The sequence below is a fragment of the Telopea speciosissima genome, chromosome 7, assembly GCF_018873765.1.
Source record: "Telopea speciosissima isolate NSW1024214 ecotype Mountain lineage chromosome 7, Tspe_v1, whole genome shotgun sequence".
NCBI classification, from domain to species: Eukaryota; Viridiplantae; Streptophyta; class Magnoliopsida; order Proteales; family Proteaceae; genus Telopea; species Telopea speciosissima.
In genome coordinates this window covers 29,990,772-30,007,174 of record NC_057922.1, presented here as the reverse complement: position 1 = coordinate 30,007,174, position 16,403 = coordinate 29,990,772, and the positions used below count along the sequence as shown (strand labels likewise).

The window sequence follows — 16,403 nt, the reverse complement described above, 5'->3', positions numbered from 1 at the left end:
GTACTAGGATTGGCACTTTTAGTACCGGTACCGGTACCGTCTCATCCCAAATATCGGGAACCGTCCTAATTGACACCCTTAACGGGCCCGGATAGGCCAAGCAGACGGGCACGGATGCCTACGGGCGCGGACCACCCACGGGCGCGGATCGGCCAAGCAGACTGGTGCGGACGCCTAGGGCACGGACCACCCACGGGAGCGGACCGCCTACTGGTGCGGATCGACCAAGCAGACCGGTGTGAACCACCCACGCGCAGATCGCCTACTGGCGCGGATCCACTGAGTGGATGAGGCATAGAACCGCCTACGGGTGCGGACCAAATGCACTAGGCGCGAATCGTCGATAGGCGTAGACCGAAGGGACTAGGCGCGGACCGCCTACTGGCGCCGGACCGAATGCACTAGGTGCGGATGGCCAGTAGGCGCAGACCGAAGGGACCAGGCGCGAACTGCCTACGGGCGCGGATTGAATGCACTAGGCTCAGATCGTTAGTAGGCGCAGACCGAAGGGACCAGGCACGGACCGCCTATGAGGCGTGGACCAAATGCGCTAGGCACGGATTGCCAGCAGGCCAGGCGCGGACCACCTACTGGCACAGACCAAATGCACTGGGCACGGAGGATCGACAAGCACACCCCTGGGCGTCAATCAGATCATGACCGTTGACCCCTCACAAGACGCTCCGTGACCATACACGAACTCGAAACCGCAACAGGCACAAACTGATCGAGTAAGGGTAGACGTCGCAAAGTGAACTATGACACGCAAGTGCAAGCCACAGGTAGCACACATGGGCTAAAGTCTAAGACACCAAGCCAAGCAAAGCACCAAGGACAAGGCAAGTGCCTAAGAGCTAAGCAAAACGCCCCTCCTTGTGACAAACGATCAAACACTTAGGGGGCATAATCATGGGACACAAAAGCCAAGGCTCAAGCAAAAAGTGAAAGAAGAGAAATCAAGAGAAGAGAAAAAGTTAGATAGAGAGAGAGAAGAGGAAAAGCAAAAAGTGAAAAGTGAAGTGAAGACAAAGACATGTTTATCTACAAAAAAGAGAGGAAAAAGATAAAAAAGTGAGAATGAGGGGTTTTGAACCCCCAACCTCCACATCACCAAATAAATAGCATAAGCACCCTTTGCAAGGAAATTATTCGCAGGGCACCCCTCAGATGATACAAGAAGACAGGGAGTACTCTCTTGAACACGTTGTTCTAAGAGAGTGGGGGGCAAATGATGAACCCAAATTCTCACCAACCAATCAGGGACCGCCACATGTCCAAACCCAATAAGGAGGACCGGTCCAGGACAAGAACCCAAAAATGAAGAGCCAAATAAGTATTTGACCCAACCCAACATGGGCACCCGAAGCGCAAATCGTGGGCACGGACCCGGACTCGGGCATGACGTCCCCGGCACACGTCATGCCGACACACGTCATCTCCAAAGCACAAGCTCCCTCGGATTGCCATCAACAAGACAACATCGCCAAGGACTCTAGACCACCGCCTATCGAGTTACGCGGAGTGAACGAACTCATACACCATGAACCTCATCTACCACGTAGATAAGTCTATCCATCAAGATTACTAAGGCAACTTCCAAAGACACCACGTCTCTAAGGAAGGCAACTACCTAGTCTACCAAGGACACTACATCTCCCGAGAAGACAGCTACCTAATCTATCAAGGACACTACATCTCTCAGGAAGACAACCAATCAGGATAAGCCCTGCCACTCAGGGACTCCATCACCTACGGTAAACACTCTACATCGACTGGGACTCTCCACACCGCACCACACTACTATAAAAGACAAGGTACACAACCCCATCAGGGGGACATCTTAACTCATCTTGAATACTACTATTCATCTGTTGCTCAGAGAGATCTAACTTAGGCATCGGACAGTCCTAGGCCGGAACCACACCGGTTTTCCTTTGTCATCCTAGGGTCTTTTGCAGGTTACGACACTCGAAGGACTGCTGAGCGATTTCTTGACGCAACACCAAGCATCGAGCCCTAAAGACTTGTCTGGGTACTTAATGAAACAAAGAAAAATGAAGTGAAATCAAATACTTTTGAGTTTTGTCCAAAGGCCCATGAAACGTTTTTTTTTTTTTTTTTCATTTGCTTCATTTTTTTTTCTTAAATTTCACTTTTAATCGAAGTAATATTTTTCGAATATTTATGTCCATTTTCAAATGGAGAATCAACTAACCCAAACACTTTCCCCCACTTCAGGTATGGCGCTAGCTATGCTTGTCATTAATTCATTATTGTAGTTCTTCAAAAGCTCATCTGACCCCAAGGGGGTACGGATCCTATAAAATCTGTCACAATCATTAATAGGAAGATTACAACTCCGAGACACTGAACAAATTCCCTACGACTGCCAAAAGCTCGTGCTAGGGCAAGGACATCTAAAAATCTCCCAAGCATAAAGTGTCTCTTCTCATCATGAGACCATCCAAAGAACCTCATGATGTCTTCATTGTACTAATGTAAAAATTTCTTATTATTACTATTTGGGGAAAAGTTTCATGCACGATTGTGTATGAGAGGAATCTTTTACATTGGTTTTTAGTGACTGTCAGATTCAAAGGTTTTAATCAGAACCGTCCAAGGATAAAGTATGATAGATAGTCCTCTTATACAGTTACAATTTCAAATACGTGTAAAAGACTTGTCAATAATGATTAAAAAAAAAACTTTTACCGAAAAAAAAAAAACAATTTCCATTATTTTAAGTTCTCTGTAACCTGCAAGCACTAGCCATTGTGCATTACACTGCAACCCAACCCATGTACCCATTCAACCCATACTCAGCCGTTGTGCATCACAGCCACGCCAATAGCCGTTGCAACCCATGTGCATCGTATCAGGCTCCATCGCCGCAACCCCACACTCTCCTTGCAACCTCCATCATCAAAACCTAGCAACCATCGTCACTTTGTCACCCCGCTAGCCACCATTAGCACCACCAAGCACTTTCCCCCACCACCAGCATCTGAAACTCCACCGTGTGCAAATCCCTCTCTAACCCCCTGTTGCCGAAAGTCCCTCCCGAAACCCCTCCTGAAACCGGTATTTTCGAAGCCCCTCACACCCTCCGCTGCAAACCCTTGCGCTCCAGCTCCCAAAACTCATCTCCAATGCAAATAGCAACCAACCTCTATTACAAGTCTGTATCTTGAACCGCACCCAACCCTTGCTCTCCTCTACCACCAGTGGCAGGAATGAGAGAGAGAGAGGGAGAGTTACTTGTTGATCAAAGTGAGAGATAGAGAACCGCAGAATGAGGGAACAAGAGAGAAAAAAAAACCGGATGAGGGTAGGCTATCATTCCCCCACTCCCTATTGCTCTTTGATAGCTTACCTGTACCGTGAATCCGTGATAAAGCCCTAAGCAATGTATCCAAATAACTTTCCTCCGACCAAGAATTGCAGAGAGAAGATAGTACGAGATAGAGTACCCAAGCCAGCAGTGAGATGAGAGGAAAAAGGGTGAAAAGATTAATCGATTGAGAATTGAAATTGAAATGAAGAAACCGTGTTTTGCGGAAGAGAGGAAGAGAGAAAAGGGAGTTGCAGAGAACGAAAAAAAATGGAAGTTGTTTCGTTTTTTTATCAAAAACAATATTTTTTTTGTTTTTTTTTAAATCATTATTGATAAATACAAAAGACAATCTTTTACACGTATTTGAAAATGTAACCGTATAAGAAGAGGAGTTACCATACTTTATCCTTGGATGGTTCAGATTAAAACCCTTGAATCTAGCGATTACTAAAAACCAGTGTAAAAGATTTCTCTCGTACATGAACTGCATGAAAATCAAGTCCTTATCATTTTTGTTTACGTTAAAAGATAAAACAAACAATGAAAATCATATTTGCTAAAAAATATCTTTTAACGTGAAAACAAAGAGATATGGAGAAAACAAGTAATAGAAAATTGACTAACATTAATTTTGTTTAAGACATTCTACATGGAAACAAATGGGAGTTTAACAATAAAATGGAATTTAGGTATATTTTTGTATTTTATTGATTTGAACTTGCTTTTATGACACTTCTCTTCCATGTGTAAATTTGACTAATTAGATTTGTTTGGTCTTATATCGTATAACCGATAGGGGTGCCAAAACCTAATGCGAATCAATAAAAAAACACTCTGATTGAACCAAACTGGTCTTATTGGATTGGTTTTTAACTGGGGTATGATGAGACCGTTTGAAAAGTGGGCATCGAATCAATTGATATCTAAACAAAAACCAAACCAAATGAGACCGTTATAAAAATCATTAAGTATGAGGTTATGAATAGAAAAATTGATTTGTAACAATGCTTCCATTGATTTCTTTGTTCACTATACAAAATTAGATAGACATTTAAGTGAATGACTTGATAGTAAGATTCATTTTATGATTTCAATATTAGTTATCTTTCTCTTACAATAATAAACAATTATTTGATTTGTAACAATGATTTTGCTACAAACTATATATTTATCCATAATTTCAATATTAGTTATATTCCTTTACCATATATTCCCCTTTGTTCTTATTACAACATCAACATATCAAATCAATTTCATTGTTCCTTATTGTTTACTTGTTTGACTTGGGGAAGAATGGAAGATGTTTTAAATTGTTTTATTGAATCTTTCCTCGCTACATATTATGAATGTAAGATTTTATTGTGGTTCAAACCCGAAACAAATCGATCAAAACCAATATTAACCTGATATTGTAAAATCGAAATCACGATCGAAAACCGAATTCCCTTAACGGATTGGTTTTGGTCTCACTCATTCATAGACTGAAACTAGGCTGAACTGACTGTTTGATATCCCTAGTTGTCGATATGGTGAGTGATGGTGGTTATGAGACATAACAAATTGTTGTTGCTAACAAGAGGTTCTAAATTTTTTTATTTGATTATAATTAGACATTGAGGTATAGTTTTTTAAACCAGACAAAGCTTGAACCAAGATGGAACCCAAATGACTTTAATTGATGACCTTGCGGTGTCTGAAGAAAAAAAAGAATTGAGGGCAAGAGATCTTTGCTTGGAAGTGTAGCGCCTGCACCAATGGGAGCACGTGCAAAGGCATCAACATGGATGTGATTTTTTATTTTAGGAGGGGATGGGTAGTAATTTCACGTGCTCCTATATCTGGACGTAAGAACCATGCGACCACGCATTGTTCTTTTTCACAAAAATTAAATAGGAAATTTTAAAAGGGAAATGATTCACACTCTGATTGCATGATGCGCCCTCTAACACGCTGTCCCATGTGTACGAACCATGTTCCAATCCTCTCACACACTCCCATTGATGAGGTGAGTGGATTCCATTAGCCGGCATTGTGGCGATCACCCCCTTTTATTTAAAAAAAAGGGAAGGGTTTGTTGTCCGAACCCGGGTCCTCTCCAGCATACCAACTCCTCTAGCACGCATTCGACGACTGGAAGCACTTGGGGTGCGTGTGGAGAGGCTGATATACTGGAGAGGATTTCTTTCTTTGTTGCCTGTTCGCCTGGCCTCTACACAAGTCAGGGGCAATGAGGGGACACTGGACACATTGGGTACAATGGTCATTTCACCCCCTTATGTGGGTGCAAGGACCACAACCAGGCAGTGTTCTATTTTCCCTTCAAAAAAATGTATAAGTAGGAAAAATTTTTAGGGGAAGAATTCTCTATTTGGGAGTATGGTCCCTACACCAGCACGGGGGCCAATGTGAGAGCACGCTGGAGCATCAATATGGACAATATTTCGAACTTTCATGGGGGAGGGGAAGAGCTCTCTGTCCGTGAACGTGGCCCCTGTGCCAGCACGGGATCAATGGGAGAGCACACTGGAGCATGAACATACTTCCCTGGGGAGCGCGGCAGCGCCCCGCCCTGTTTGGTCTGTTTTTCGGCGTATGGTGGTTCTGTGTATGGACCAAGCTGAAACGGGCCGGTCCAGTTTATAACTTATAGGTTCCCACCAGTCCCACGTTAAACAATATCCAATCGAACCCTTTTCACCCTATCTCAATTCTCCAGGTAAGCGCGCTTCACTCGGTGCTCATGTCGGACACTCGGACTCCGAAAGCGCCATTTGTTAGGGTTCATATAAATTCCTCCAACCTCTTTCCTTCGTCTGCTTTCTGAGGATTAAGGATTCTGAAAATTCTTTTGGGTCTTTTGGGTTTTCGTTTACGGCACTTTAGTTTTAGGGTTTTTGTGAGGTGACGAACAGAAAGAATCAGCAGCGAAGATGGGAAGGTACAGAAGTCGTAGCAGGAGCTACAGTCCCCGGCGCAGCAGAAGCCCTCCTCCTCGGAAGCGATACGACGATCCTAGGGATAGATATCAAGGTAGTAGGTCTTACAGGGATAGACGATCTGGTCCTTCTGGATTGCTTGTTCGCAACATTGCCCTGGACGCAAGGTAGCATTCGTTTATCTGTTCTGTTCTATAAACGGTAGAGTTTAGGGTTTTATTTTCCCCGTCTTTTTCTGCCCCCCATCTCTCTCGCTGAATCTTTAGCTTTGAAGGTTTATTTACTTCTTTATTTAAGTTTGCTATTTGCGCTTATCTTTGCTGTACTTTTTAATTGGAATATTGTTTACTTTGTTGGAGTGGTTGAGGCGTGTACATGCTAAATAGAAGGCGTTTTGCAAAACCTCAGCCTCCTTTTTTCTCTTGGCGATTTCAGTGTTGAATTCTTGCTGTTGAGTGTTTTATTATTTGGGAAGACAGGTATAAGTGGGTGAATCCATGTTCTTCCATTTTGAACCCAAGTGCATGGTATCCACACTCTCAGATTTTGGCTTATAATGCTGGCGTTTGTTATTGTTGGGGAAGTGTGGTTTCTTTTATTACTTTCCCACCACGGTGGAATTGTTCTTTGCTGGAGCTATACTGCATGCTTTTTCTCTACCTTAAAAGAACGGCTCCCTCCCCCAAACGTTTAAGTGAATATTTACTAGTGTCTGTTTACATTATTTTAAATTACAACCATTGTTTAAAACCTACTATTTCTCCCTATAGTTTGAATTGAGTCGGTTCAGCAGTTTTTAGTAAGATCTATTTAAAAACTGATTACTGTAATTTTTTTTTGTGCAGGTCAGAAGATCTTAGGATCCCATTCGAACGTTTTGGTCCCGTGAAGGATGTATATCTTCCAAAGAATTATTACACTGGGTGAGTTTTGCGTCAACATTTGATGCTTTGCTTTACCTTGTATAAGTTTGATACGTTGCAAGAAAACCGTTTGAAGTGGGATGGCTATGCGCAATGGAGGCCTTTGGATGCTCCAGGACAGACGGGTGGTTTGATTCATATTGAACTATTGAAGGAGTTAAAAGAGCGAGGGGTATGCCTAAAATGACTCTAGCAGAAGTGGTGAGGAAAGACATGCATAGCTTAGGACTAGTAATGAGTATAACTTTGAATAGAGTTGATTGGAGAAAAGGGATCCATGTAGCCAACCCAATTTTAGTTGTGATAAAGCTGAGTTGAATTTAGTTGTTGAATTGTTTGTTTTTTTACATTGGATGCTTTCCCATGATTACTCCTTGCACAAATTTGTATGGATTAAGTTTTCATTAGGTTCCCTTGGGTGAATTATGTAGCCTATCATTGTCCAGACCTGGGTTTGACTCTCTCCTTCACTTAGCATGATATGCAGCTCCCTCCTTTAGCCTATAGCTTTGTCTCACCATCAAGTTTCTTATTCCCGAGATCAGTCTTGGGATCGGTCAATGCCAAAATCGATCCAGATCGGTCAAAATCGTTTTGGATCGGTCGAAAGTGGGAAAAATCTCGGTTTTGTTGGATAGGTCCTGGAATCAGTGAGTATCGGTTAGAAAAATATTTAAAAAATTAAAAAATCTAAAAAAAAAAAAACAGTAATCAATGGTTTGCAGGGATTAACCTTACCCACTACCACCATTATCGCCAACTTATTCCCTAATCCCTATTTTTTTTTTTTAGAAATTCCCTAATCCCTATTTCTTTGTTTAGCTTAACTTGACTTGCTTCCTCAACCTCACACACTGCCACCATTATCGCCACTTTATCCCTATTTAGATAATCTTTTTTGGAATTAAATCCTCTTTTAATTGATTCCCCAATAAAAAAAAATAATATCCCCCCTTTTTCTCGCGGATTTGAGACTCCCAAATATCCAAATCGCAAATCTGGGTTTTAAAACTCTAACCACCTTACGCAATGAAATCTCCAAATCTGGGATCAAATCAATGTTTACTTTGAATGAATCTTTCCTTGATCTATTCCCCAGTCAAAAACGGTAAGATCCCCCTTATTTCCTGTGGATTTGAAGCTCCCAAATCCGTGAATTGTGGCTTGAAAGACTCAGGATGAAGAACAAGGAAACAGGTTTTATAACCGTTTTAGTCATGCGTATCGGATCGCCCGATCCTGCCACCGTTCCATGAAAACTGGATAGGATTGGTGATGACCGATACCGATCCGATCCAGCCAATATCGGCTGACCCGATCTGAGATTACGCTCACCATGGTTAGATTGCATCATTTTGTGTTGAAACTGATTTAGTTTGACTAAAATTAGCCAGCTTTGATGTAACAAGTCAACTCTGTATGTCTAATGTTGAAGCAATGCTGTGGTACAATGTTTAGAATTGTGGTTTGGGACCCACTAAGTGATGTGTGGTTTTTGGCCTGAGTTCATGCAATTGTAGATTAGTTATTAACGGAAAAATTTGTTTGAAGTTTCCTCCAAATGGACAGGAAATATTGTACCTTTTTTTTGGGTTAATATAGATTTTAGATTGTTCCTTTGGTGGATGTTGCTTTATTTTGGATACAACCACATTATGTACTTCAGATAAATTTTTAGGATTTTGCATTGTCTGATGCTTCTGGATGTAATCCTTAGAGAGCCACGAGGCTTTGGGTTTGTTAAGTTCCGCAATGGTGACGATGCTGCTGAAGCCAAGAGACAGATGAATCATCAAGTTATAGGTGGACGTGAGATAACCATTGTGTTTGCTGAAGAGAACAGAAAAACTCCTCAAGAAATGCGTAGTACCGCACGTATAAGGTGCATCTTCTTATCTCTCAAATTTTCCTGTTCAGTAGGAATATTCAATTTCCACTTTTGCTAATAATATTTTGCTTTTGTGTCTGTAGTAGCCGATATGGGGGAGGCTCTAGAAGGCGATCTCCACTGAGGTCCCCAAGACGTAGATACCGTTGTCAGTATCAGAATACTTAACATTGGGTGTTTATTTGTAATTTATTTGTTTGCTGCTTCCTCAGCTTTGGATTGTCTTAATTATAGTATATTACATTTTATCGGCGGACTACTAATGATATTTTCTGTGTGACAGCTTATTCACGGTCACCTTCACCACCCAGGCGTGGCTCGAGGTCTGCATCTATTCTTTGCTTATATTTTTTGATGTATTCTTGATGGTATTTACACTTTGGGGATCAGTATCTTTGAGGAATGGAAACGTTTAGTCATGCATTAGATCTCAGCAAATACGATTGTGGCTTGTTAAACTATTGTCAAACGTCACTTTGATGCAGATTCATCAGTGATGGACTCCTTAAAAGATGGGAGGAAAAGCTCCCAATTTGACGGCTAGGTTTGGATCAAATCTGATCTCAGATCTAATGGTCAGATTCTAAGAGAGTAATTATCAAGTTTCACTAATGTATTTTTAGAATATAAATCAGAATTAAATACAATCCATTAATGGAGATCAATGAGGTGGATTGAGAGAGGAAAAAGGTTGTCAATGGGTAAGTTGTGGGGCAAAAATTTAGGAGAAGATTGACAGTTCAATAGGAGCAGGAGAGTGAATATATAAAAAAAATTCTAGTATATTGGATCGATGGTGGAGGAAAGGGAGGGGAGAGAATCTTTCTTTGTTGTCCAACTAAGAATGAGAAAAAATAGAATAGATAGGGATCTCACTGATGGGGGAGAGAAGAATACTACAGCTCACGATTGAGAGAGTGAATTTAGAAAAAAAAATGGATAAGAAGCAGAGAAAAGAGAAATACTGTGGGGGGGAGGAGAGAAAAAATCTCATACCAGATCTGAGGAGTGAGAAAGAAACCAGCACACCCGGCAATTTCAAAACTAATAAGTAGCCCTTTCCCAAAAAAAAACATCATATTGGAGGGGGGGGGGGTTTGCATATTTATAAGAAAGCAGAAGAATATCTTCTTAGTCTAAGACTCCTATAGTTTAATATTTCTAGTACTAGGACTCTAAATACTTAATTAAATAGGATTTGTTTGAAACCTAAATCTTCTAGATAATGTGGACCCACATAACTAACAATAGTTTATCATTACATGGCGTGTTAGAGACCTTCTACCAAAAAAAAAGTATATATTAGAGATCTTGAGATGTGGTCCTTGCAAAAGCAGTGCTCTTACATTATGGTTAAGCGTGGCAAAGCAAGTTTGTATATGGTGGATGTACTTGCACAAACATTGCAGTTAATACTATAATAATTTGTATCATTCTTTCATGTACTTGGAAGATGAAATATAAGTAGTATAAATTAACGGATGTATAACTTAATGGTGTGAATTTTATTTACAATTACAAAATTGAAAAACAAAAGTAACTGCTGAAATGATTGTACTTTTGAATTAGTGTATGCCTGATTACAGTTAAAGGATGCAATTTGAGTTACCATTAAGTTGAAGTGATTGAGTCTTTCATCCTTTTGGCCATATTTTAATTGTTTTTGGTGGTTTTGGGATAATACTGACTTTGGTGAATTTTCCATTTTCCTGTGGTTGTTAATAATATGGATTGGGTTTTAATAAAAAAAAGGGTTTATATATGGATTGGGTTTCACTTTTCACATATGCTCGGACAACCGTGTGGATTTTGACAAAGCACAATTATTTCATATTCACAGCCAAAGCCACTTTTGGAGTCATGGATTGAATCCTTTAATCTGTTGTGATGTCTTTATCATTGTGCGGTTTAACTGATGGTGTTGGTGGGTTGACCGTTGGTCCCTCAACTCAACTCAACCCAACCTTATCCCCAACTAAATGGGGTTGGGTATATGGTTCCTTTTTTGCCAATCAACTCTACTCGAAGCTATTCTTGTTACCAGTCGTAAGCTATGCATGTCTTTCCTCTTCACTTCTCCTAGAGTCATTTTAAGCCTACCCGTGGCTTGTTTAGTTCTTCTAATTTGAATCATATCATTCTCACTGGAGCATTTGAAGGTCTCTGTTGCACGTCCATACCACCTCAAATAACTCTCTCAACTTATCATGTATTGCAGCTACTCCTAGCGTTCTAGTTTTACCTCTCATCCATCTCATCATTCTCATTTCAGCTGCACTAAGTTTGTTTATATGTTGTTTCTTCACGGCCCAACATTCAACTCCATTCACCATTGATGGTCGTATAACCTAATTTACAAGGTTTTAGTGGAATCACAATTTTTTGGGGGTGGGGGATGTGCTAAATTTTTTCCCTTGGATGTTTCTATGTTAATTTTTTTAAGGATAGTGATATGCTTTTAGGTTTTCTTCTTATGCTATTTAAAAAAAAAAAGAGGAAAATCAGTTTTCCTTTGCCCTCCGTACCATTGGTGTCAAGAGTAAGCCATCCTCTGACATCTTTTCCTACTTGATAGTGCTTTAACAGAATATTACCATCACCTGGATGGCCCATTTGTGTGATTCTTTGATGTATGCTGCTTGTTCTCTCGGGAGGAATGAAGCATGTGTTCCTATGGATTTGAATAACATCTGCTGGTGGTCTTGTTCATGCAGATTATAAAGTGAAATGAGAGACTTAAAGAATTCATCGATTAGTAAAGACTAAAGAGAAAAGAGATAAAGTGACTACTTGGTTACCTATCTTTCAAAGCCACTCGAGAAGTATTCATTACTGACCTCATCTTCATCAACTGTAACCAACGAATGGCTTGGGCTTTCCAAATTTTTGGATTTTGGCTTGTAAGGCTCAGCACCACTAAATTGAACTGTCAAACCCATGGTTTGTGAGATAGATTACAATCACAAGAAAGCTTTATTTTTCTTACATTATGCAATTTTTTAAAATTTGATATCTTGGTTTTGCATACTATCCAGTTAAGAAAGAATCTAGAGCTTATAATTGCCAAAAGAGAGAAATCTTGATCTCCAGAGAATGGGAGCCCATTGAAGTTCCATACTGCTAGAGGTAGAGGGTATCTTCTGGATAGCCATATTTTCCATCAAGAAGATAATTTGGGTTTTAGAAAGATGGGGCAAAGAGAGCTGTAAAGTTATCAGTTGCTGATCAACCACCTCCCCTGGTAGAGCATAACTCACTGTGTGTGGACCAAAAGTTTCTTATTTTTGTCAGAAATCTGAAAAAAGGTGCAGGTAAAGGTCATGTATCCTGTGCTTGGATTCTGAGTGAAGATTTAAGTAAAGGCTTTTCTCGCTTGGCAACAAGTGAACTCAAATCAGTTATATTTACTTGTTACATTATTCAAAAAATTGGTTGATTATGTTATTGTTTTGTGTTGGATTTTTAGGGAGTTTTGGAATAGTTTAGGCTCTTTCATGCGAAGTGGAGATGGAGGTGTTGTTTATTGTATATCCTGCCTGGATAAATCCATTAATGCTCCTGGACTGGTTTTTATCTTTTCTATATTTTACTTATATATGCCTTTTGTGATTGATATATTCTTTGTATAATATACGCTTGAATTTTGGTGTTGAGTGTTTTTTTGTGCTGGTAAAAGCAGAGACAGAGACCGTGGTGCTAGGGATGATTATTACTCACCATCACGGTCGAGATCCAGATCCAGATTGAGGTCCAGGTCAAGATCGAGATCAAGATCCATCACACGGTCCCCCTCGCCTCGCAATGGGAGGGACTATAGGAGGTCCCTAAGCCCAAAAGAGAATGGTCGAAGTCCTCCCAAGGAGAGAGGCTATGGTTCGGATCACAAGCCAGTGAGTCCAAGTGGGAATGGTCGTAGTCCATCAAGGTCTCGTTCATACAGGTATATCTGAATTAATTTTGTCTTCAAATTTTATATAATCATCTCCCCCTTCCAACCCATAAGTCAATTCAACCAAGCTTTGTATCAACTTTGGGTGTGTCGCACTTGCACAAATCCTGTTTTGTGATTGAGAGAGAAATCAATACATCTGTCTCTGTTGGAATTCAGTTTATGGTGCACATTGAGATCTATTGGTATGGCTTGAGAGGTAGAGGTGGTTTGATCAATCTTGTAATTTAAATGATCTAAGTTGGAAATTACTTCACAGTGGACATCTGAGATCCTCCGATCTTTGCAGTACACATCTGAGATCTATTCATATGAGTGGTGAATTCTAATTGGGTAGAGGTGGCTTGCTAATCCCTTAGTTGGATAGTAATTTATATCCATAAAAGTTTTTTTTTAAAGTGCTGAAATTGAAGAATTAATAGTCTGATTGATCTATATATGCTTTGTTCATGCAGCCCTCGCTGATTAAAGTTCTGGGAGCTTGGTGTTACTTTCAAGGGTTGCTCTGCTGAGAGTGGTTAAGCGGCTAAGAACTCTAGTTAGGTAGGTAGGTTAAGAGTGGGATACATGCCTTACATTTGTAATATATGTAGTGAGTATGATTACAGCGAATCATCTGTGTTTATGAACTTTAACATTTTTGTTCCTATTTGATATCCTTCGGAAATTACTGGAAACAGCTACTGTTCCCTTATTTTTTTTCTTGATTGATAGTTACTTCTATTTATCAGGTCAAATTGTTCTCTTTGGGTGTTGCTTATTCAATTTTCCTGCGGTTTCTTTTCATCTTTTCCTTCTCTTGCTGTCGTTGATAAAGTTATCTGTAGAATATCTCTACATTGAATTTTTTTTTTTTTTTTTTTTTTTTGATGATACACATTGAATGCCTTTGGGACCAAGAAGCGCCTGCATTTCTGCCCTAGGAGACGTTGGATTGTGCGTTGCCAATCACCAGTTTACTGACACATTCCATGTTCTTTAGAAAGGGTGTCTGATTATTGTGGAATGCCTTTGCCACAATGTTGGTTTTAAAAAGTATGGCTTCTCCCCAGCTTAGCTTTCTGCCCCGTGGACTGAGCTAGATCCTCTTACCATGGCTGTGTATTTTAGAGATTCTCACTTGAGATAATTCTGTCTAGGGTTTCTGGTTATTTGTGATGAGTTTCTGACTAATGAAATCGTTACCATATATATATAAAGTAACAATCTACCTATATGGGTATCCAGTAAACCCACGAGACCCATTCAAGAATGGCTGATAAGTTCTGTATGAGAGAAATTTCTCCCTAAAATTCATGGAACTTGGGATATTTGTTTAGGATGGGGTGCGATTTAAGCAACTTCTATCTCCAATTTGAATATCAAGGATATTTTCTTCGAAAAGAATTTGAAGAAAACTTGGGTCCGCGTTTGATAAATGCCCAACGTCCAAGTATTGAGTAAGATTTTCAAGCTATGATGCCGTTGAACTGACTTTATTTTTTGAAGTTTTCAATCCAAAACTTACAAATTTTGAGGGAAAAGGAATGTCACCTGGTCATGAGCTGTGGCATGTACTTCCGCCCAGACACAGCCAGACGTGAAGTGACCGCCTTGTCCCATGAAAAGGCAGGGTTGTGCTGGTCATTTTTGTATCCATCTGTACATGTCACAGCATGTGATTGGGTGGCCTTTTTTCTCCCATAATTTAATAACAAGACTTGCCTAGCATAGACTATTTTGGTGTGGATGTGGTTACATATAAGCTACATCTTAATAGGAAATAAGACATATTTTTGGAAATTGAGAGCTTTTATATATATATATATATATATTTTTTTTGGGCGGGGGAGGGGTTGGGCGTCTAGAGTTGATCTTATGACAGTCTTACTTTTGAGGTGTTGGTCACATACAAGACCTTTCTTCTACCGAAAAATAAAATAAAATAAAGAATACACGACCTTTCAACAGTATATCAAGAGTAAGGTTACTATATTGTGATCTGATAGTCGTGGGATCAAATCGGAAAACAATTTCTTTTTGAAGCATGGGTAAAGTTGCATACATATCTGCCTTTCTCAAAATAATTAAGATAAAAGGATCCGTGTTCGTGCTTTACGGTCATTAGGTGGGGATGGGAGACAAAAGTGTAATTACACATCTCCTTTTTCCCTCATCTAATGGTTAGAAACACGACTGGGTACGTGCAACTGTGCAAGGCGGTGTATAAATTCTCTTATCTAAAATAATGTCACATAAAATTGGAAACAATATAAGGTCCCCATTCTTAAAAGTTTTGGTGAGGAAGTTGCTTCACCACCATAGTTCATAGTTCAAGTAAATAGAAAAATGGCAACTGTGCCTTCATGGATTCTGATTGTGATCCAACTTTAAAACCAGTACAGATTGATTAGAGCTGATTCAGATCCGGTTTGACCGAAATTAGTAATTCGAATCTGATCCCTCAAACCATGTGTTATGTGCTTAATGGGGTTCGATCTATTGTATAAGTGTTAGATTTTATGAGCTTAGTATGAAATAGGTTAAAGGGGTTGATTTAACACGTTTCATCAATTTTAGAGTTTTTGACGTATTGATGAAATATCTATTATATCAATGAAACGGTATGGACAAAAGGGTAAAATAGTAAAAACCTCTATTTTTAAAGAAAATCTGATCCGTATCAATGTTATCAAGGGGTGCAAGTTTGCTGTTGGGAACCCGCCGACGCGAGGTGGTTGAGATATTTGCCCAGGCGGGGGCGGAATTTGCCCAATTAGGTCGGTGAGGCCTCGAGCGTTTGCAGTGATTTAAGATACTATAAAATATATATTGACAAAATTTATACATTATAAATTTAAATTTCACCACATTTCTTTGTATAATATATTATATATGAAGATAATAAGTGTTATAATATAATTTATTATATTGTTATTTTATGTAAAATTATTAATGTTCTTCCTCATTCCCCGTTTCTTTCCCTCTCCAGAGTCATCATCGGCCAACCAGGGGGTTGGATTTTGCAGTCGGGTCGGTGGCTACTAAGGACTTAGGTTGACTAGGTTCTAGCCAACCGACCGACCCGCAGCCTATGTATCAGATCGATTGATTTTGCATGTGACGATAACCAATCGATACTGTGTCATAGAGGATCCATGACAGTATTGCCTGAGGTGACATATATCAATTGCATTTGTATGGCAGTAGAATGGTTCTATGGTTCCATGAACGTTACAACCCGAGACAGCAAAATCTACCGCTTCCATTAGTATATATAATTACCAGTAAGATTTTACATCAACGGAGGAAGTCATCATTTACGGGTCAACGCTACCAGCCTTGAAAAATGCGAACGAGGATCAAAATCAAATGAGTGCTTTGTCCAATCAGT

The 16,403-nt window shown here is 39.9% G+C and overlaps 1 protein-coding gene across 8 annotated transcripts; it reads left to right on the top strand.

The window, feature by feature from the left end:
• Positions 1–6,048: 6,048 nt before the first annotated feature.
• LOC122667793 (serine/arginine-rich SC35-like splicing factor SCL28) lies at positions 6,049–13,713 on the top strand. 8 transcript variants are annotated; one of them, XR_006333859.1, is made up of 7 exons: positions 6,049–6,437; positions 7,116–7,193; positions 8,911–9,075; positions 9,165–9,229; positions 9,365–9,404; positions 11,796–11,981; positions 12,117–12,931. XR_006333859.1 is itself a non-coding variant. In XM_043864222.1 (7 exons), exons 1-7 carry the CDS (start codon positions 6,265–6,267, stop codon positions 13,493–13,495), a joined length of 795 nt encoding a protein of 264 aa, XP_043720157.1. In that variant the 5' UTR covers positions 6,051–6,264; the 3' UTR covers positions 13,496–13,713. The 8 variants fall into 8 exon arrangements, 3 of the variants coding, with proteins under 3 accessions (XP_043720159.1, XP_043720157.1, XP_043720158.1); XR_006333858.1 differs by having other exon boundaries at positions 11,796–12,021; XR_006333860.1 differs by having other exon boundaries at positions 11,796–12,392; positions 12,761–12,931.
• Positions 13,714–16,403: the final 2,690 nt, after the last annotated feature.